Source organism: Lissotriton vulgaris, unplaced genomic scaffold (assembly GCF_964263255.1).
Source record: "Lissotriton vulgaris unplaced genomic scaffold, aLisVul1.2 SCAFFOLD_874, whole genome shotgun sequence".
Classification (NCBI taxonomy): Eukaryota; Metazoa; Chordata; class Amphibia; order Caudata; family Salamandridae; genus Lissotriton; species Lissotriton vulgaris.
The window spans coordinates 433,842-456,268 of NW_028253554.1; the positions used below are offsets into that span (position 1 = coordinate 433,842).

A 22,427-nucleotide genomic window follows, 5' to 3' on the forward strand; every position below is an offset into this window, starting at 1 on the left:
AGATACAGGAAATCCTGCGGGTACGCGTAGTTGTCCGTCCGGCTGTGGCAGGGAGCTAGGCCTGCAACGCACCGCCGGCGGGTGGGGTGGGGGAGGGGTCCCTGTTCGGGCGCCAGAACTGTGGTAAAATCGATTACCTATACTTAATTTGCTATCAATAATCAATAAGAATAACTCAGAAAAATAAGAGGCAAAATCCGGGATATTGAGGTAAACTCAAAAGGGTTTTATTCCTGTAAAAGGAATTGGGTTATTGGCTCGAGCCAAGGTGGCATAACCATTCCATCACCACACAGGGTTCAGGAAGGGAAGACAGACAACATATTGTTTACAGAAACACATATATATAGTCAATGCATTACAATGTATGAGCATATAGTAGGCGTAACAACTGGAAAAATAGAGATAAAACATGGAAACGTCATTAAACGTCATTAAAAAGGCGGTATAATAGGCGTGCATGAAGGCGTACACTAGAAACGTCATTGATCATGAGGTCACAAAATGGGTGGATACATAAGAGAAACTTGCAATGTCAGCAGAAATACATGGCAAAGATGCGCGCGCAGCAGCTTGACGTGTGTCTGACGTATAACCAGAAGGTGAAAGGACTTGACATTTAGCACTACAAGTGTAGACATAAGTGTAGACATAAGTCTGGGATGTCAGATCAACCTAATACCAAATCGTATCTGGTATCGTATGTTTAAGGAACAGTAGTGTCTGGAAGGGAAAAGGTCTCTCGGACGGAGACTACTCTATACTGTCTGCATGTATGCGTCTACGTGTTGGCATGCAGGGTGAGGGGGCATGGGCCTACCATGGCAACGGAGTCTATGAATTACTTGCACGGAGACAGAAGAACCGGGCCCTCTGCTCCTGCAGCTGGGAGGATGTTTACTTGAGCTACGAGACAGGAATGTGTTTTCGAGGAGTGGAGCAGATAATTCGAAGGTTGAAGACGGTCTTGGCAGGCAGAGGTTAGGCTATGCGCCGGAGCCGCGCAAGGAGTAAGGTGGGGGCCACTGGTACAGAGGTAGCCTGGGCTGAGGCCCTCGGAGACAGAAAGCAGGAGAGAACTCGAAAAAGGCTCAATGGCATATTCTGGGCCTACTTCGCCAGAGCTGAAAAACGTGTAAAGTGTACCACAAAAAGACGGTGGCACGACATATATAGGAACTGAATATTCAATCCGTTCATGGCGGATCTGAAAGAGGACAAGTTAAAGATGGACGCAAATGTATTTGCGTCTTCGTAGCTGGCACAGGAGGGAAATAACATGCACTGTAAGCTGGTACATGGAGACGGTGGGGTACTCGCTGGGGAACACTACTCGATCAAAAATTATATTTCCTCAGTTCCCTGGGCGTTGCTGTGGGTGTTCCATGGGTGTTGCTGTGGTGTTCCCTGGGTGTTGCTGTGGGTGTTCCCTGGGCGTTGCTGTGGGTGTTCCCTGGGTGTTGCTGTGGGTGTTCCCTGGGTGTTGCTGTAGGTGTTCCCTGGGTGTTGCTGTGGGTGTTCCCTGGGTGTTGCTGTAGGTGTTCCCTGGGTGTTGCTGTGGGTGTTCCTTGGGGGTTGCTGTGGGTCTTCCCTGGGCGTTGCTGTGGGTGTTCCATGGGTGTTGCTGTGGATGTTTCATGGGTGTTGCTGTAGGTGTTCCCTGGGTGTTGCTGTGGGTGTTCCCTGGGTGTTGCTGTAGGTGTTCCCTGGGTGTTGCTGTGGGTGTTCCTTGGGGGTTGCTGTGGGTGTTCCCTGGGTGCTGCTGTGGGTGTTCCATGGGTGTTGCTGTAGGTGTTCCCTGGTTGTTGCTGTGGGTGTTCCATGGGTGTTGCTGTAGGTGTTCCCTGGGTGTTGCTGTAGGTATTCCCTGGGTGTTGCTGTGGGTGTTCCCTGGGTGTTGCTTGGGTGTTCCTTGGGGGTTGCTGTGGGTGTTCCCTGGGCGTTGCTGTGGGTGTTCCCTGGGTGTTGCTGTGGGTGTTCCCTGGGTGTTGCTGTGGGTGTTCCTTGGGGGTTGCTGTGGGTATTCCCTGGGTGTTGCTGTGGGTGTTCCCTGGGTGTTGCTTGGGTGTTCCCTGGGCGTTGCTGTGGGTGTTCCATGGGTGTTGCTGTGGTGTTCCCTGGGTGTTGCTGTGGGTGTTCCCTGGGCGTTGCTGTGGGTGTTCCCTGGGTGTTGCTGTGGGTGTTCCCTGGGTGTTGCTGTAGGTGTTCCCTGGGTGTTGCTGTGGGTGTTCCCTGGGTGTTGCTGTAGGTGTTCCCTGGGTGTTGCTGTGGGTGTTCCTTGGGGGTTGCTGTGGGTCTTCCCTGGGCGTTGCTGTGGGTGTTCCATGGGTGTTGCTGTGGATGTTTCATGGGTGTTGCTGTAGGTGTTCCCTGGGTGTTGCTGTGGGTGTTCCCTGGGTGTTGCTGTAGGTGTTCCCTGGGTGTTGCTGTGGGTGTTCCTTGGGGGTTGCTGTGGGTGTTCCCTGGGCGTTGCTGTAGGTGTTCCCTGGGTGTTGCTGTGGGTGTTTCCTGGGCGTTGCTGTGGGTGTTCCCTGGGTGTTGCTGTGGGTGTTCCATGGGTGTTGCTGTGGGTGTTCCCTGGGTGTTGCTGTAGGTGTTCCCTGGGTGTTGCTGTGGGTGTTCCTTGGGGGTTTCTGTGGGTGTTCCCTCGGCGTTGCTGTGGGTGTTCCCTGGGGGTTGCTGTGGGTGTTCCCTGGGCGTTGCTGTGGGTGTTCCCTGGGTGTTGCTGTGCATGTTCCATGGGTGTTGCTGTAGGTGTTCCCTGGGTGTTGCTGTAGGTGTTCCCTGGGTGTTGCTGTGGGTGTTCCTTGGGGGTTGCTGTGGGTGTTCCCTGGGCGTTGCTGTGGGTGTTCCCTGGGTGTTGCTGTGGATGTTTCATGGGTGTTGCTGTAGGTGTTCCCTGGGTGTTGCTGTAGGTGTTCCATGGGTGTTGCTGTGGGTGTTCCCTAAGTGCTGCTGTGGGTGTTCCCTGGGTGCTGCTGTGGGTGTTCCATGGGTGTTGCTGTAGGTGTTCCCTGGTTGTTGCTGTGGGTGTTCCATGGGTGTTGCTGTAGGTGTTCCCTGGGTGTTGCTGTAGGTATTCCCTGGGTGTTGCTGTGGGTGTTCCCTGGGTGTTGCTTGGGTGTTCCTTGGGGGTTGCTGTGGGTGTTCCCTGGGCGTTGCTGTGGGTGTTCCCTGGGTGTTGCTGTGGGTGTTCCCTGGGTGTTGCTGTGGGTGTTCCTTGGGGGTTGCTGTGGGTATTCCCTGGGTGTTGCTGTGGGTGTTCCCTGGGTGTTGCTTGGGTGTTCCCTGGGCGTTGCTGTGGGTGTTCCATGGGTGTTGCTGTGGTGTTCCCTGGGTGTTGCTGTGGGTGTTCCCTGGGTGTTGCTGTGGGTGTTCCATGGGTCTTGCTGTGGGTGTTCCCTGGGCGTTGCTGTGGGTGTTCCATGGGTGTTGCTGTGGGTGTTCCCTGGGTGTTGCTTGGGTGTTCCCTGGGTGTTGCTGTGGGTGTTCCCTGGGTGTTGCTTGGGTGTTCCATGGGGGTTGCTGTGGGTGTTGCCTGGGCGTTGCTGTGGGTGTTCCCTGGGCGTTGCTGTGGGTGTTCCCTGGGTGTTGCTGTAGGTGTTCCCTGGGTGTTGCTGTAGGTGTTCCCTGGGTGTTGCTGTGGGTGTTCCCTGGGTGTTGCTGTAGGTGTTCCCTGGGTGTTGCTGTGGGTGTTCCTTGGGGGTTGCTGTGGGTATTCCCTGGGTGTTGCTGTGGGTGTTCCCTGGGTGTTGCTTGGGTGTTCCTTGGGGGTTGCTGTGGGTGTTCCCTGGGCGTTGCTGTGGGTGTTCCCTGGGTGTTGCTGTGGGTGTTCCCTGGGTGTTGCTGTGGGTGTTCCCTGGGCGTTGCTGTGGGTGTTCCATGGGTGTTGCTGTGGTGTTCCCTGGGTGTTGCTGTGGGTGTTCCCTGGGTGTTGCTGTGGGTGTTCCCTGGGTGTTGCTTGGGTGTTCCTTGGGGGTTGCTGTGGGTGTTCCCTGGGCGTTGCTGTGGGTGTTCCCTGGGTGTTGCTGTGGGTGTTCCCTGGGTGTTGCTGTGGGTGTTCCCTGGGCGTTGCTGTGGGTGTTCCCTGGGTGTTGCTGTGGGTGTTCCATGGGTCTTGCTGTGGGTGTTCCCTGGGCGTTGCTGTGGGTGTTCCATGGGTGTTGCTGTGGGTGTTCCCTGGGTGTTGCTTGGGTGTTCCCTGGGTGTTGCTGTGGGTGTTCCCTGGGTGTTGCTTGGGTGTTCCATGGGGGTTGCTGTGGGTGTTGCCTGGGGGTTGCTGTGGGTGTTCCCTGGGCGTTGCTGTGGGTGTTCCCTGGGCGTTGCTGTGGGTGTTCCCTGGGTGTTGCTGTAGGTGTTCCCTGGGTGTTGCTGTAGGTGTTCCCTGGGTGTTGCTGTGGGTGTTCCCTGGGTGTTGCTGTAGGTGTTCCCTGGGTGTTGCTGTGGGTGTTCCTTGGGGGTTGCTGTGGGTATTCCCTGGGTGTTGCTGTGGGTGTTCCCTGGGTGTTGCTTGGGTGTTCCTTGGGGGTTGCTGTGGGTGTTCCCTGGGCGTTGCTGTGGGTGTTCCCTGGGTGTTGCTGTGGGTGTTCCCTGGGTGTTGCTGTGGGTGTTCCCTGGGCGTTGCTGTGGGTGTTCCATGGGTGTTGCTGTGGTGTTCCCTGGGTGTTGCTGTGGGTGTTCCCTGGGTGTTGCTGTGGGTGTTCCCTGGGTGTTGCTTGGGTGTTCCTTGGGGGTTGCTGTGGGTGTTCCCTGGGCGTTGCTGTGGGTGTTCCCTGGGTGTTGCTGTGGGTGTTCCCTGGGTGTTGCTGTGGGTGTTCCCTGGGCGTTGCTGTGGTGTTCCCTGGGTGTTGCTGTGGGTGTTCCCTGGGTGTTGCTGTGGGTGTTCCATGGGTCTTGCTGTGGGTGTTCCCTGGGCGTTGCTGTGGGTGTTCCATGGGTGTTGCTGTGGTGTTCCCTGGGTGTTGCTGTGGGTGTTCCATGGGTGTTGCTGTGGGTGTTCCCTGGCCGTTGCTGTGGGTGTTCCATGGGTGTTGCTGTGGTGTTCCCTGGGTGTTGCTGTGGGTGTTCCCTGGGTGTTGCTGTGGGTGTTCCATGGGTCTTGCTGTGGGTGTTCCCTGGGCGTTGCTGTGGGTGTTCCATGGGTGTTGCTGTAGGTGTTCCCTGGGTGTTGCTGTAGGTGTTCCCTGGGTGTTGCTGTGGGTGTTCCTTGGGGGTTGCTGTGGGTGTTCCCTGGGCGTTGCTGTGGGTGTTCCCTGGGTGTTGCTGTGGATGTTTCATGGGTGTTGCTGTAGGTGTTCCCTGGGTGTTGCTGTAGGTGTTCCATGGGTGTTGCTGTGTGTGTTCCATGGGTGTTGCTGTGGGTGTTCCCTGGGTGTTGCTGTGGGTGTTCCCTGGGTGTTGCTGTAGGTGTTCCCTGGGTGTTGCTGTGGGTGTTCCCTGGGTGTTGCTGTGGGTGTTCCCTTGGTGTTGCTGTGGGTGTTCCCTGGGCGTTGCTGTGGGTGTTCCCTGGGTGTTGCTGTGGGTATTCCCTGGGTGTTGCTTGGGTGTTCCTTGGGAGTTGCTGTGGGTGTTCCCTGGGCGTTGCTGTGGGTGTTCCCTGGGTGTTGCTGTGGGTGTTCCATGGGTGTTGCTGTAGGTGTTCCCTGGGTGTTGCTGTAGGTGTTCCCTGGGTGTTGCTGTGGGTGTTCCCTAGGTGTTGCTGTAGGTGTTCCATGGGTGTTGCTGTGGGTGTTCCCTGGGCGTTGCTCTGGGTGTTCCCTGGGTGTTGCTGTAGGTGTCCCCTGGGTGTTGCTGTAGGTGTTCCATGGGTGTTGCTGTGGGTGTTCCCTGGGTGTTGCTGTGGGTGTTCCCTGGGTGTTGCTGTGGGTGTTCCATGGGTCTTGCTGTGGGTGTTCCCTGGGCGTTGCTGTGGGTGTTCCATGGGTGTTGCTGTGGGTGTTCCCTGGGCGTTGCTGTGGGTGTTCCCTGGGTGTTGCTGTGGGTGTTCCCTGGGCGTTGCTGTGGGTGTTCCCTGGGTGTTGCTGTGGGTGTTCCATGGGCGTTGCTGTGGGTGTTCCATGGGTGTTGCTGTGGTGTTCCCTGGGTGTTGCTGTGGGTGTTCCATGGGTGTTGCTGTGGGTGTTCCCTGGGCGTTGCTGTGGGTGTTCCATGGGTGTTGCTGTGGTGTTCCCTGGGTGTTGCTGTGGGTGTTCCCTGGGTGTTGCTGTGGGTGTTCCATGGGTCTTGCTGTGGGTGTTCCCTGGGCGTTGCTGTGGGTGTTCCCTGGGTGTTGCTGTAGGTGTTCCCTGGGTGTTGCTGTGGGTGTTCCTTGGGGGTTGCTGTGGGTGTTTCCTGGGCGTTGCTGTGGGTGTTACCTGGGTGTTGCTGTGGATGTTTCATGGGTGTTGCTGTAGGTGTTCCCTGGGTGTTGCTGTAGGTGTTCCCTGGGTGTTGCTGTGGGTGTTACCTGGGTGTTGCTGTGGGTGTTCCCTGGGTGTTGCTGTGAGTGTTCCCTGGGTGTTGCTGTGGGTGTTCCCTGGGTGTTGCTTGTGTGTTCCATGGGTGTTGCTGTGGGTGTTCCCTGGGTGTTGCTGAGGGTGTTCCCTGGGTTTTGCTGTGGGTGTTCCATGGGTGTTGCTGTGGGTGTTCCCTGGGTGTTGCTGTGGGTGTTCCCTGGGTGTTGCTTGGGTGTTTCAGGGGTGTTGCTGTGGGTGTTCCTTGGGTGTTGCTGTGGGTGTTCCATGGGTGTTGCTGTAGGTGTTCCCTGGGTGTTGCTGTGGGTGTTCCATGGGTGTTGCTGTGGGTGTTCCCTGGGTGTTGCTGTGGGTGTTCCCTGGGTGTTGCTGTGGGTGCTCCCTGGGTGTTGCTGTGGGTGCTCCCTGGGTGTTGCTGTGGGTGCTCCCTGGGTGTTGCTGTGGGTGCTCCCTGGGTGTTGCTGTGGGTGTTCCATGGGTGTTGCTGTGGGTGGTCCCTGGGTGTTGCTGTGGGTGTTCCCTGGGTGTTGCTGAGGGTGTTACCTGGGTGTTGCTGTGGGTGTTCCCTGGGTGTTGCTGTGGGTGTTCCATGGGTCTTGCTGTGGGTGTTCCCTGGGCGTTGCTGTGGGTGTGGGTGTTCCATGGGTGTTGCTGTGGGTGTTCCCTGGGCGTTGCTGTGGGTGTTCCCTGGGTGTTGCTGTGGGTGTTCCCTGGGCGTTGCTGTGGGTGTTCCCTGGGTGTTGCTGTGGGTGTTCCATGCTCGTTGCTGTGGGTGTTCCCTGGGTGTTGCTGTGGGTGTTCCCTGGGTGTTGCTGTTGGTGTTCCATGCGTGTTGCTGTGGGTGCTCCCTGGGTGTTGCTGTGGGTGTTCCCTGGGCATTGCTGTGGGTGTTCCCTGGGTGTTGCTGTGGGTGTTCCATGGGTGTTGCTGTGGGTGTTCCCTGGGTGTTGCTGTGGGTGTTCCCTGGGTGTTGCTGTGGGTGTTCCATGGGTGTTGCTGTGGGTGCTCCCTGGGTGTTGCTGTGGGTGTTCCCTGGGTGTTGCGGTGGGTGTTCCATGGGGGTTGCTGTGGGTGTTCCCTGGGTGTTGCTGTGGGTGTTCCCTGGGTGTTGCTGTGGGTGTTCCATGGGTGTTGCTGTGGGTGCTCCCTGGGTGTTGCTGTGGGTGTTCCATGGGTGTTGCTGTGGGTGTTCCCTGGGCGTTGCTGTGGGTGTTCCCTGGGTGTTGCTGTGGGTGTTCCATGCTCGTTGCTGTGGGTGTTCCATGGGTGTTGCTGTGGGTGTTCCCTGGGTGTTGCTGTGGGTGTTCCCTGGGTGTTGCTGTGGGTGTTCCATGGGTGTTGCTGTGGGTGCTCCCTGGGTGTTGCTGTGGGTGTTCCCTGGGTGTTGCTGTGGGTGTTCCATGGGGGTTGCTGTGGGTGTTCCCTGGGTGTTGCTGTGGGTGCTCCCTGGGTGTTGCTGTGGGTGTTCCATGGGTGTTGCTGTGGGTGCTCCCTGGGTGTTGCTGTGGGTGTTCCATGGGTGTTGCTGTGGGTGTTCCCTGGGTGTTGCTGTGGGTGTTCCCTGGGTGTTGCTGTGGGTGTTCTCCAGCAACACCATGAAACATGACACTACCAGATTTACAACATTTTGTAAACCAGGGAATGCGTCTGAATCCTCCCCTCCCCAGGGAAGGCGTAGCGAGGCATCACGAAGAGAAATACTTTTATTTCTCCACGCTTTTTTTACTTTTTCTATGAGTGCTCCATTCTGCAGTATGCATGGAAAGACAAAAAAACATTTAATTATTGTTTTTGCATAGAAATGTGTCCCTTCCTGCACAGAAACAATCAACCCTCAGCACAGGCGCCCTTGCAAAATGATGCAAGTTTGTCTGCGCTGGCGCAGAGCTGCTGTTTGTGCAGCATCACAGGGGAGAAAGACAGGAACACACCATACCTTGTAGATACAGTGCAATCCTGGGCCTTTATTGTGACCCACAGCAGTGCAGCAGAAAGGCTTGCTGCTCTGTCATGCGCCAAAATCTTGAAAATGAGGCTCTGAATCCGGCCCGCACTCCATTAAGTTCAGCCTGAATTTGTGACTACGTTCTGATTCGGCTTGGCCAGATTGCCACCGTTGGCACTTTGTGAGTTTAAGCACTTTGTTTAACTAAATCTTTAACATTGCATAACACCGGCTCTAGTAATTGGCTTTTTGTTGTTTTGTTGTCAAATAATTGATTACATTTTACTCTATTTTTCTAAATTGGTGTGTTTTCACTTTATTTCTGTTTGAAAGCTGCATAAATACTTTACACAGTGTCTCTAAGTTAAACCTAACTGCTTTAGTGCCAAGAAATCAGAGAGGTGAGCACAGGTTAATTCGGGGTTTACTTGCGTTTCACCCTGGCAGGAATTGTGACTGCAGCTTGAGTAGGGTCTTAGCCTCCTCAACCAGTAACCCGATTTCGTACAGTGTGTGTATGAGAATGCTAGTGATTTTCTTATGTGTAGATATAGACTCTGTCGGAGAAGGTTGAGGAGTGTCAGGGGTACTGACAGACTGATATATGCCCTTAGCCCTTAGGGTCCAGCTATTTTGATTGTACTAGCGTCCATGGCAACCTAGCCATCTCACCGCTGACCCCAACCCATGCAACGGATACTACCGCTTGTTTTCAGTGACCACACTTGGTACTCCATGACTCATGATGGGTAGGTAACTTTCATCACAGACATGAGTGTGTTAGGCCGAGACATCCTCTGCAGGATACACAACACAACACCTGGACCACAAACAAAAGACAGGCAGGATGAGGCGTTGCCATCACTCTTAATCAAGCTCTCACAGCCCTACACCGCTCCTGACTCTGCAAATCGTCTATTCAGTGAAACGTTAGCCCTCATCCTCCTGGCCCTCTCGGCCGCTTTCGACACCGTCTTCCACCACACCCTGTGCACATGCCTCCATGACACAAGGATTTGAGGCAAAACCCTGGACTGGATCACTTCCTTCCTCACCGGCAGAACCCAGAGAGTCCGCCTCCCCTGTACCGATCCAAAGCCACCACAATCTCCCCAGAGTGTCCAAGGCAAGATCAAAGAGTTTAGACTGTACCTGAGAGTGTCCAAGGCAAGGTCAAAGAGTTAAGACCGTACCTGGGAGAACCAACCTGTCTAAGGAGACCCCATACAGATAGTCAGGAATGGTCCATGGTATGTTACAGCTATAACAAAGGATTCTTAAATTAAGTGGAAGTTCTATATAGAGAACTTTTATGTTGAAGAATAGACACTCAGTGGTGGTGAGGTAGGACCCACAGAAATGCTACAACTATTAGGGCTGTTTCTTCAGCACAGTATAGGATGATCATTTATGGACCTACCTGTCGAAGAGTGGCCGTTCCAGGTCAGTGAAGTAGGACTCGTGTGTGAAGTAGCTTGTCATCTGCGTTATGGTGGCGCACGGCATGTGAGCCGGCTTGATGCAGTAGAATGGATACTCATCCCTGTTCTCCATGATGTTGCATACTTCCTCTTCAGTGTCCAAGTCATAGGCACACTTGGCTTCAATACTATGTGTTGCATTGATAAATTTCACCTTGTGAGCTACATACTTAAAGCCAGTATTTCTTGCCCTCCACAGAGTTGCCACAGCTTCACTTGGGTGGATCAGAAAGAGGGAAGTTTTCACTTTTCCTGCCCAGAATAAGGTAAAATGAACATGATACGTTCCGTTGTGTAAGTCTGTGATCCTCCCAGAAGCTCCTGCCATGAGATCCGGTGAGTAGATTCTTGCTCGCAGCATGTCACCTCCATATTTCTTCCTGTTGCCCAAGTAGTCGTACATGTCGAGCTGTACCGTCACCTCGTCGCCGATGCAGTATCTCTCTCTGGGGCTTAGGATGGACACCTTGCTCTTTTCAGTGCACGTTGTACTGTCCAGGTGAGTGAATGTAACTTTGGGTATGAGCTTATCTACTTCACTTAGGATCTTTCTGACTTGTTGCTCAGTTTCATCTGCTCGACCGTTCATCTGGGTGAGGTTTGCTCCCTCTAGGATGTCTTTCAGAGGGTTCGTCAACATGACCTCCCTGTTGATTCCCAAGTCATCTTGCAAATTTGTTGATAAGGTAGCTGGGATTGAATTGCTTTGGCAAAAGTGTCCTAATGTGAGAAACTGAAAACAAAAGAAACATGCACAACAAATTATTACAGAAAATGTATTCAAAGACCTCTCACGAGTAGTTAAACTGTTTGGAGGCAGAGTTGGATTGAAGGCGGAGATCGTTTCAACATAACAATTTCTGTTTTGTACAATACATTACAAGCCTGAGACTCTTACACCATGAAGGTGCAGTTGTGGTAGTCACTCTTACATCATGAAGGCGAAGTGGTGGTAGTTATTCTTACATCATGAAGGTGCAGTGGTGGTAGTTACTCTTACATCATGAAGGTGCAGTGGTGTAAGTCACTCTTAAACCATGATGGTGCAGTGGTGTTAGTCAGTCTTACACCATGAAGGTTCGGTGAGGTTAGTCACTCTTTCACCGTGAAGGTGCAGAGTTACTATCACTCTTACATAATGATGGTGCAGTGGTATTTGTCAGCCTTACACCATGGAAGTGCAGTGTTGATACTTACTTTTACACTGTTGGAGTGGGTAAATACGGTGTCAATGAGTACCATGATGTGTGCGGGCCTGACAACGACAATGCCAATAAATGCAATGCCAATGTATGCCATAACCTGTGCCCGTATGACAATGCCAATGCTCATAAATACAATATCAATGTATGACATAATCTATGTCTGCACAACAGCGATGATACCGGCATAAGCAATGCCAATGCATGCTATAATCCACGTACAGACGAAAATCTTGTTACCAGTAAAAGCAATGTCAATGTACGACATGATCTAGGAATGCATAACTAGGTCAATATTGGTAAAAACAATACCAATGTATGCTAAGACAACTGTACACAAGCTACTGCGAATGTCGATAAGAATGACAAAAGTGACTGCAATATTATTCTTAGGAGTTCCAATGAACTCACATCATTGCTGTCGGATTCACCCAAGGTGACCTACCCATCAACCCCGAGTTGGAGATACATTGCCAGACAGGCCCTGCGATGTGCTCCCACACCTAAATAATGACAGGTCACAGGTGGGGTCTCTCTGAACCCAAATATATACGCACGCTCAGGGAATACCTTGCTCGATCCCACAGATAGATATTGGCACCACAACAAACAGGACCATGGCATTTTGCCCCAGTAAATCACCATTGTACAAAGGATAGTGTTCCCCAAAAATACCACAAAGCTAGATGCCACATGTAGTTAGAAACACTCAGCCTATCGGGAAATGACATGCACACCACACATAAAGATCACGCGTTCCTCATGTCGGACATCGGCACATGTACGCACTTCTCCACACCAGCTCGCCCCGAGATCGAGAGCCATCTGTGTCTTTATCAGATGCAAAACCTTGTTAGTTTGCGAGTGTAATGCCTTTTAAGAATGCAGAAATCAGTTTATCGTACTTCCCAAGATGTGCATAAAACCAGTCAAAACTTTGCACCCCGAGAGACTTTCTTCCAAAGCATTCTGTCGAGACTCTCGACCGCGGTGTTTAATTAAAACAACTTGTCCTGTTTTGTGAAACGCATCTTGCCTGTAATTTCTTTAAGGTAAATTCATATCTGAGCAACAGCACCATGAAGAGTGACTCTCACACCATGAAAGTGCATTGGTGCTAGTCACTCTTACACCATGAAAGTGCAGTGGTGCTAGTCACTCACAGGATGAACTGAGTGCACTGGTACCCAACTACTCGCTACACAGGATGTCCTAAGTGTACTAGTGTGAACAGCTGGCTGCACAGGATCAACTGAGGGTACTGATACAAGACAGCTTGCTTTTCAGGATCTACTGGGTGTACTGGGGGTACTGGTGTCAAAGGGCTGGCTGCACAGGATGAACTGAGTGTACTGGTACCTGAGAGTTGGCTGTACAGGATGTACTTGGTGTACAGGTGTCAGAAAGATGACTGCACAGGATGTAGGGTAGTAACTGTGACATGCTATGCAAGCTGCACAAGATGAACTGACTTTACAGGTGTCAGACAGCTGGCTGCATAGGATGAAGTGAGTACACTGGTGTGAGGCAGCTGGTTGCAGTGGATGAACTGGGTGTACTGGTCCAGACAGTTGGCGTTATAGGATTTACTGGGTGTACAGGTGAAATGCAATGCAGGGCGCACAGGATGCAGTGCATGTATCGGTGTCGGACAGCTGATTGCATAGGATGTAGGGCATGTACCAGTGACATGCTATGCAAGCTGCACAGGATGAACTGAGAGGACAGGTGTCGGACAGCTAGCTTCATAGGATGAAGTGAGTACACTGGTGTGAGGCAGCTGGTTGCAGTGGATGAACTGGGTGCACTGACTGGTACCAGACAGTTGGCTGCAAAGGATTAATTGGTTGTACTGATGTGAACAAAGACAATAATATATATTTTGCTGTGCTCAAAGGGAAAGAAGATTCACCTCACCTCCTTGAATACAGATCTAAAAGATCTTTGACATAAAGTAACCAAGACCCTGAGCACATGCTAGATCCTACACATTTGAAGTACACAAAATAATACACAAAGGTTCCTTTTCGTGTTCTTTATTTTCTTTCTTGAATGCCCAGCCAGCACGTGTTTCGTCATACAGGGAGTACCCAATGACTTTTTCAGGGCTATAAAATAAAATAAACAACTGGTTGTAGTGTGCATCCGACACACCCCTCCACCGTGCACCCGCAACTGTTGTGAAATATAACATCATTATCAAATGAGTGCATATGTTGTACTGATTCGAAACCCAGAACTTATTGTATGGACCCACAACCAATCCAAATGCAGAGCTGCAGCAGCAACACAATATTTATACAAAACTCATTGAATTGTGGTGGTATTCATGCATTGTACATATCTGTTTGGTTATCCAGGCAGGGATTGTCCGATGCCATTAGGCACAGGGAGATATGGAGTGACCTCTCTTAATGACAAGATGGAATCACACCCTTCCTACACGCCCTCAGGACACTGGGCTCAGCATGTGACATCATGCTGTTAAAAGAGACACCTTTGTTCTTAACCATGCCTGCAGCTTGGGAGAGCCCCTTATTTCTCTTGCATTATGTTATTATTAGGTTAAAAGTTTCCCGAATAGCGGGGCATATTAGCAACGAAATGCGATAAATATTGCAATCCTCGTTTAGCGAGGTTTTTGATATCGCTGTCTATCGCTGGATTGCATTGCCCTGTTAGCGGCGTATATTCAGCACGCCGCTAACAGGGCGATGTAAAATCCAGCGATAGTGGTCAAAACCTATCATAGCTGGAGTAATCCTGCTATAGAAATATAGCGATATGAAAAAGCTTGCTAATAGGCAAGTGTAGACTTAACCCATCAATCCACCTCCCATTGGCAAGATGGTTCAGTCATATTAAATTCAGGTGTTAAATGCATGCGAAAAACGGGGTTTAGCGCGACTTTCATGATCGCTGTGCAGGTCCGGGGCCGCATTGATGATAGTGCGAAGTTGTGTTAACGACTATTTTCATGGAGTTCAGGTAAGGAACGCCTACCTTGCATATCATTAGCGATGACTATCGCTGACATGCAAGTCAATGGAGAAAGTGCCAGCTATCGGAGAGGCGAGGAGAAGTGTGGCTCAGGGGTTAGAGGCGGTAGACCCGGAAGCTGAGATCGGCCCTGGACCAGGGTTCAATTCCCCGCCCTGACGGGGGTTGGGCTCAATAATTCCACGGACTCGATAATTCTCGCTCCGGTGCCTACTCGACTCACGGGTTCACACTCTGCGACTCTGGGCAATAGCTTGCTTAATCTCCACAATGGCCCCTCGCGGCGAGATGCCTGGCTTTCACCTTGTGGATACCCTGCCGGGGTATCTCACAGGGGAATACCAGGACGGGTTCCCTAAGCAAGTGCATAGATGCCTGCGATGTGGGCGATTTGCGCTATATAAATACATGTACATATATAAATACATGTACATGTACATCGCCCGGAAGTTTGCGCTAACGCATGTCAGTGCAGGCTTGCTAATAGGGCAATAAAAATATTGCTGCTTTTTCGGCAAAAAGTGCTGCAAAGCGGCGATATTTCCCATGATAATATGCCCCAGCATCTCTAAAAGGTATACCGCCACATGAATCTTATATGAATACCACATAGTGGCCAGAAGAGAAGATTTTAAGAAAAGGTACCATATTAAAATTATGCCACCATATGAAGGAACTGAATTTACAAATACAGCAGGAGGTTTTCATTCTTCCCTTTGTTTTCTATACACCTTAGCTATTTCTCTTATCAGTTGTGAAGTTTTTTTCTGGAAGCAAGTACAAATTAAGCACCGCTAGAAGAATATCCATAAGAACTACTCTGTGGTCCGAAAACAAAAAACAACACGTTTATAATATAAAGGTACTAATTCATAATTAAAATAGAGCTGTAACCTAAAATTGACCTGTATAACAGGAGCTTACAACAGTGTCCCTTTTTACTCTTCCATTACAGCCACTGTATATCAAGAAAATGTATAGGTTTATTTCTGCTCAGGAATGTGTCATCTACATATAAACGAGGTAGGCATCACAATTATAACTTTATACCTTTGCTCGAAAATAATAAAAGCATATGAGATAGCAGTAAACAGGAGAATCAACTTTTTTTCTATTTCATTTCATTTTTTGTATATATGTTGGGAAGTTTGGTTCTAATCACTGAAAACACACACTATTTCACTTTCATGATCTATTTTATTCGGGTTTGTCTTCTATAGTCACATTAACAGCATCCAATCAGAACCTTGGATAATGCTGGAAATCTTTCGTCTAAGCACCTGCAGTTGTCACAAACTGTCGTGGTTTGACACTGACTCGCGGATAGAAACTTTTGCTTACATCTCTTTGATTGATAGGGGTACTTATAGTTTCAAAAAGTTTTTTTACAATAGGACATCTAAACTCTAGACTATAAATGTGTTATTATTTCTCTTCTGTTTAGTAACCACTGCGACAGAGTTCCCGATGAAGGCCTAGCCGAAACGCGTTGTATTGAAACAAAACACCAGTTTCTACACATTAAGCTATTTGTGATTTATGAGCTTCTTTGCACATCTCCTTTTTTAATTATATAGAAAATCAAAAATAAGGAACAAAGTCATATATGTAAATGAACTGAATTTTTTTATTATGCTGTTATTAGATACAAACCGTCATGAAATCAATTGAAATGTATCTACTGTTCAAGAAAAATGTTCAAGTAAAAGTATACATGTGGTTCGTAAAATATTAAGATTGTAGATCTATTTATCATTGCTTACATATTTATATAAAAACATTTTCTATTTGATAAAGATACAAGAATATTTAAAAGAAAAGAATAAAATATTCATATGTCTTGTACAATAGTACTTATGTCTGGACTGAATGTATGGTAAACATTTTTAGAGTTTACATGTCAACCTTAGTTTAAACACATTGTGCCCTGTTTTCCTGTTTCCCAATGAAGTAATTTCCCTGACAGGGTTTGTATCTTAATTTCAGGGGGCCGTTCTCTTTCCAAAATAGTATCAATGTTACATTCATTGATCGATTGGGAATGCAATTCTGAAGATACTTCGAAGTGTTTTTGTCTAATCCCTTCACAGTGGGCTACACCACCAACCTTAGACTATGGTGCAATTGTGCATCAAAGAGACCCGTCCATGGGGAACTGACTTTAGGATGCAAGGCGGCCTCTTGGGTAATGCGTCTCAAAGCTGTGGAGCAGGGTCGTAATACAGATCAAGAACTGTAATATTTACAAGGAGAATAGATTGCATAAATAATTTATTGTAGGAGTTCACTCTGGTCCCAGTGAGAGCCTAGAATACAGAGGTAATGAATATATACAAGATTGCAAGGGCATGTGAACATGCTACAAGCTGTGGGACAGGTACCCTTTTAGTAATGGTCACTGGAGAGTCTTTAGTCCAGCATAAAAATAGGTCATATAAGGAGGCAGGTGTAAAAGAGGGGAAGGAAAACCCACGCCAATGATGCCAGGACTAACAATAGGCTAGCAAAATCCCCTTTGCTACCAGGGTTTAGCTCTGTGTGGTGTGTCCCTCTGGGAGGAGTTAGAGAAAGGTCATTCAAACAGAAAGTGAAACGGGTCCCAGGCAGGCACTGAAGTATGCGTCGTACCTTCATCTCCACGAGCCCAGCAGATTACATCGCGGCTCACACCAGCTCGACCGTACCGAAGTACGAGTCGTACCTTCATTGCCACGAGCCCAGCAGATTTCATCACGGCTTGTACCAGCTCGACCGTACCGAAGTACGCGTAATACCTTCATCTCCACGAGCCCAGCAGATTACATCGCGGCTTGCACTAGCTCGACCATCCCGAAGTACGTGACGTACCTTCATTGCCACGAGCTCAGCAGATTTCATCACTGCTCATACCAGCTCAACCGTACCAAAGTGTGCGTCGTGCCTTCATCTCCACGAGCCCAGCAGATTACATCGCGGCTCGCACCAGCCCGACCGTACCGAAGTACGTGTCGTACCTTCATCTCCACGAGCACAGCAGATTAGATCGCGGCTCGCACCAGCTCGACCGTACCGAAGTACGTGTCGTACCTTCATTGCTATAAGCCCAGCAGATTTCATCACGGTTTGTACCAGCTCGACCGTACCGAAGTACGTGTCATACTATCACCTCCACGAGCCCAGCAGATTACATCGCGGCTCGCACCAGCCCGACGTACCTAAGTACCTGTTGTACCTTCATTGCCACGAGCCCAGCAGATTTCATCGTGGCTCTCACCAGCTCGACCGTACCGAAGTACGTGTCGTACCTTCATTGCCACGAGCCCAGCAGATTTCATCGTGGCTCTCACCATCTCGACCGTACCGAAGTACGTGTCGTACCTTCATTGCCACGAGCCAACCAGATTTCAACGCGGCCCGCACCCGCTCGATCGAACCGAAGTACGTGTCATACCTTCATCTCCACGAGCCCAGCAGATTTCATTGCGGCTCACACCAGCTCGACCATACCGAGGTACGCATCGTACCTTCATAACCACGAGCCCGAAGTACCTTTATTGCCAAGAGCCCAGCAGATTTCATCACGGCTCGCACCAGCACGACCGTACAGAAGTACGCGTCGTGCCTTCATCACCACGAGCCCGGAGTACCTTTATTGCCATGAGCCCAGCAGATTTCATCACGGCTCGCACCAGCTTGACCGTACAGAAGTACACGTCTTACCTTCATTGCCATGAGCCCAGCAGATTTAATCGTGGCTCGCACCAGCTCGACCGTACAGAAGTACGCGTTGCACCTTCATTGTCATGAGTCCAGCAGATTTCATTGCGGCTCTCACCAGCTCGACCGTACCGAAGTACGTGTCGTACCTTCATTGCCATGAGCCCAGCAGATTTCATTGCGGCTCGCACCGCTCGATCGTACAGAAGTACGTGTCGTACCTTCATCTCCACGAGCTCAGCAGATTTCATTGCGGCTCACCCCAGCTCGACCTTACAGAAGTACGCATCATACCTTCATTGCCACGAGCCCAGCAGATTTAATCGTGGCTCACACCAGCTCGACCGTACAGAAATACGGGTCGTACCTTCATTGCCATGAGCCCAGCAGATTTCATTGCGGCTCGCACCAGCTCGACCGTACAGAAGTACGCGTCGTACCTTCATTGCCACAAGCCCAGCTGAGTTCATTGCGGCTCGAACAGTACATCTCGCAAGCACGTGCGCATCATACCATCTGAGGGCACCCCTCTCACCTTGGCCACTGTGAGTATCGGAGCCACACCTGCACTCCTTCTGAACTGAACTGCCCCCATTGAAAGAATACTTACAGTCGCTGCTTTAATCAAATCATTGTGGATTTTTGTCGTTATGTGGTCTTGTGATAAATATATATAAAAAGAGTACCTATTTTTCCATACAACTGGTGTGGTGTCTATTTGTAGGGGACCAGGGGTGTTACTGGGCACCGTCATCAACTCTTTACACACTGCCTTGAAAGTAAGTCTGACTGCTCACGCCACGTTACCGGAAGGGCGAGCTCAGGGAATCTAAGGGGTAACCCCGTTCTTGACTGGATGAGGTAGGTCCCTACTTGGTCAGAGGCTCTCCCTCTGCCAACTAGAGACCGTCAAGTCTAACATTGGTGGCAGCGGTGGGATTTACGGACTTGCGTTTATGATTGGTGCACAGTGATTCACTTGTCCACTGCATAGTGAGAGCAGACCGCAATGCAACCACCTAGTTTGCCTCACTCTCCTTACGTGGGTAAAAGAAAAATTGTCTCCCATAAATACTGTTAGAGGGCCGACCTCAGGAGGGGACAGATTTAGCACCTGACTACCCTGGGACCCACCTCTCTTAGGAATACAGCCGAGCACTGGCGGTAGACCCTCAGGTTGAGGGTCTCGAATCTAGAATCGTACGCGCTGCGCTAGCACCACTTCAACAGAGAGACACCACACTGGAGTTTCTAAGAGAACGTATTCTTTATCTCTTCAAATAAAAATGGATCTTTATGATCCGCAGAATCTCAGTACAGACGAGCCGGGGCTCGAAGAGTCTTGGTCGGGATAGGGTAGCGGGACAGTCTCAAAAGTTCAAGGTATCCGGCACAGCTCTCAATCCTCGAGCTGGGGGATACAGAGTGATCTTGGGTCCAGTCGGACCAGATTAGTCTCTCGAGCTGCGATCGAATCAGCAGGGCTCAAGGTAGCAGGGGAGCCGCAACAGCGTCAGCAGGGCTCGGTGATCTTCTCGGCTGCAAAGGAGCCGCAAACGAATCAGCAGGGCTCAAGAGTTCTTCGGATAGTAGGAGAGACGCGATGAATCAGCAGGGCTCGGGGGTCTCGTTGGTTGCAAAGGAGGAGCCGTGACCAGGTTAGCAGGGCTCTCGTAGTCCAGGATACAACACCTGATCGTTCCAGAGCCGCCCTTGATATAGGACTCGCTTCCTTTGATGTCCGGAGTCCTCGCAGGCGATGGTCTTAGCACCTGGGGGCTGGTTGTTGGGGGTTCCGCCTCGGCCGCTCCTTTCATCCTTTCAAGTTGGGTCTGGAGGGATCCCAGACACTCAGCAGGCCTGGAGCCAGCCCTCAGGGAGGCCGGATGGGTGATCGAAACTCATCTCTTGAGGGCAGGTGGAAGGTGTGATCTAGCTACTCCTCCCTCTCTCGCTCACAGGGAGCGCTCTACCCCCTGGCTGGGGATGGCGCAGTCGTCCGAGGCCGGGCTGGGGCCGGCCCGCCGGGGCGGCCATTTTAGGTGCAGGGACAGGGGCCTCGGATGCCAGAAAAATGGGGGACAAGAACAAGAAGCCCAGGGTTGGGGTTGTGTGTCATGGCAGGAAAGATCGGGTGGTTCAGGTTCTTGGGAATCTGTCTGGTTCAGGGGTGACCACGCCACGAGGCGGGTCCAACACATACCCTCTAGAAACATGAGTTTCACCGAGCCAGTTGAGGGCTGTACCTTTGAAGAAAAGCAGCTAGAGAGCTACTCTCACAAGGAACTCGCGACTCACTCCAGCTCGACCGTACCGAAGTATGCATCGTACCTTCATCTCCACGAGCCTAGCAGATAACATCGTGGCTCGCACAAGCTCAACCGTACTGTAGTATGGGTTGTACCTTCATTGCCACAAGCCCAGCAGATTTCATTGTGGCTCATACCAGCTCGACCGTAGCAAAGTACACGTCGTACCTTCTGTAGGAGAGTAGGGTCTGCAATCCTATGATCACCCAGATTTTTTGCTTTTGTTTCACTGGTTTACGACTTTCTCTGGCTGTGGGCCTGCCAATCAGACCCACAGCCTGGCTGTTCTCTTTCTAAATTACGATATGTACCCTAGGTGCATTTACCAATTGGTACTGGGCCACCTTATCAGACCCCGTAACGCAGGGCATAGGTGTACCCAGGGCCGCCAGGGGCTGCAGCATGTATTATGCCACCCCTGGCTGGCCGCCTAAAGTTGACACAACTGGCTGCATGACAGCTGGGGCAAAGTCGTGTAATCACCCTTTGCTTTAGGTATAGTAGCTCTATATCTAACCATACAATGGACACCCGAGTTCCTATCAGTCACTCCTATGGCAGGCCTTGACAATCCTGAAGGCAGAGTGCGTGGGCTCGTGTGAACTAGGTTCTGGCCCGAGCCGAGCCCGGTTGCAGCTTGCGGAATCAAGACCCAATGGCTGTTCCATGATAACGCGCACCACATCGGTAACTTCGGTGTCGCGCTATCAAGGCATGTCGAGTAAGGTGTCATACGAATCGGGATGCTGCCCCCTCACCAATTCTGGCGACGAGGTTAGCATTCCGCCCTTCTAGAGGGGCACGACATGTACGTAACTGTGAACCCCGGTTAAAGTTAACTAAAGCCTCAGCTCCACAAAATGGATGCTGCCACCACAGACACGAGTCTGACCTCCTGCTGCTGGGAGTCCTTCCAGCGAGGAGAGCTTGGACAAAGGGTTTCCTGTCGAGGGCGGTGTTCGCACCGTCCCAGACAGGGTTTGTGTATTCTGGGTAGGTAGGGCTTTTGCGAGAAGGTGACTGCGGAGTGGCACCCTGGTGCTCACTACGCATCTGCCGGTCAGAACCAGTTCCAGGGGCGCCAGCCCTGGCCTGGGGAAAGTCCGGCAGGGGAGAGGGGTGTAACTACCCCCCTTCCTGGTCCCACCCTTAGGGCAGGACCTAGTCATGTACCCACCCCTTTCTTTAGGATAAAGACCGGAGCGGGGACCCTTCCAAATTAGATCATCTTTGAATCAAGAATACTTTCTACGAAAGGACTTCGAGACTCTTCTCAAGATTTCTCCCTTGTGACTAAGGAGTAGTCACCCTGCATCAGCGGGCACCATCTAAGAACTCTGCGGTTTGCTGTAAGTCCTTCCTCAAGGAATCCGACGGCCCAGCTCGACGAGAACCGGCTTCCCTGGCACCTCTGACCTCTACCCACGTCATCAGCTCAGCTGTGATCTGTGGGTGCGACGAGACCTCGAGGGACCGGCCATCATCAGAACCTGCACGCTCTTAACCAGCACGACCATCGAAGCAATTCTCTGGTGAGTGCTCTGGGGTCCGAGAAGCCCCGACCCTGAGCCGCTCCAGCACCGAAGTGCAGTCTCCCAGCATCTCCACGATCTGCGTGGGGCCCTTCTGCTCGCTGCTCAGCACGTTGTCTGGTCACTAGCCGCTGGCTTGTGCCCTTCTGTGACGACATCCGACAATCAACACTGCTGGTCTGGTTGCTCCAGACTGGCCCTTGCTTCCATCTTTGCGAGAAGCACCCCGGACCCTCCTGGTCCACTCACGACGCCATCTTAGGCCCACCACGTGGCCCTGAGACCTGCCAAGGCTTGTTGCCCCATCCTGGGCCCAGCGACGCCGACAGCATCATCCTTCGTGGGACAGCTCGCACCTCCACCGTGGTCGCCAACAACGCCTCCTGGTCCGTGAGACTGCAGAGCCTAGCGTCGCCCACTCACCTGGTCGAGGTGACGGCCAACCGGTGCCTTCCTGGTACCCTCTGACTACTGGCTAGTAGTACGAACTTGGTCCCCTCTGCTTTCAGGTATCATCAATCTCTGATCCAGGCTTGGATCTCTACGAACTATTCATCACTGGTCGCCGGCCAGCAACTCCTTTTCTTCCGGCTCCTGGCTCGTCAGCGAAGACCCCGACGCCTGTAAGACTTGTGCAGCCGCAGCCCTCGTGGCTAGGTAACTCGGCATTTCGGTGCCTGCATAGCCTCTTTACTCTAGGGTCCCGAGTCCCTCGCTTCCGACTTGCCTTATCGGGTCCGCCCGAGACCTTAAACTTTCCGTGTCCTCGGACACTTGTTTTAATTGTGCACTTGAAGTATTTTCCTAAGA

At 51.3% G+C, this 22,427-nt stretch overlaps 1 protein-coding gene across 1 annotated transcript in view; it reads right to left on the minus strand.

Moving 5' to 3' along the window:
- Window positions 1-22,427, minus strand: part of LOC147660929 (NXPE family member 4-like) — a 244,618-nt gene that overhangs the window by 132,433 nt on the left and 89,758 nt on the right. Inside the window, exon 2 of the mRNA XM_086951418.1 lies at window positions 9,818-10,611. Within this exon, the coding sequence (XP_086807544.1) occupies window positions 9,818-10,611 (794 nt within the window). The remainder of the gene's footprint in view (window positions 1-9,817; window positions 10,612-22,427) is intronic.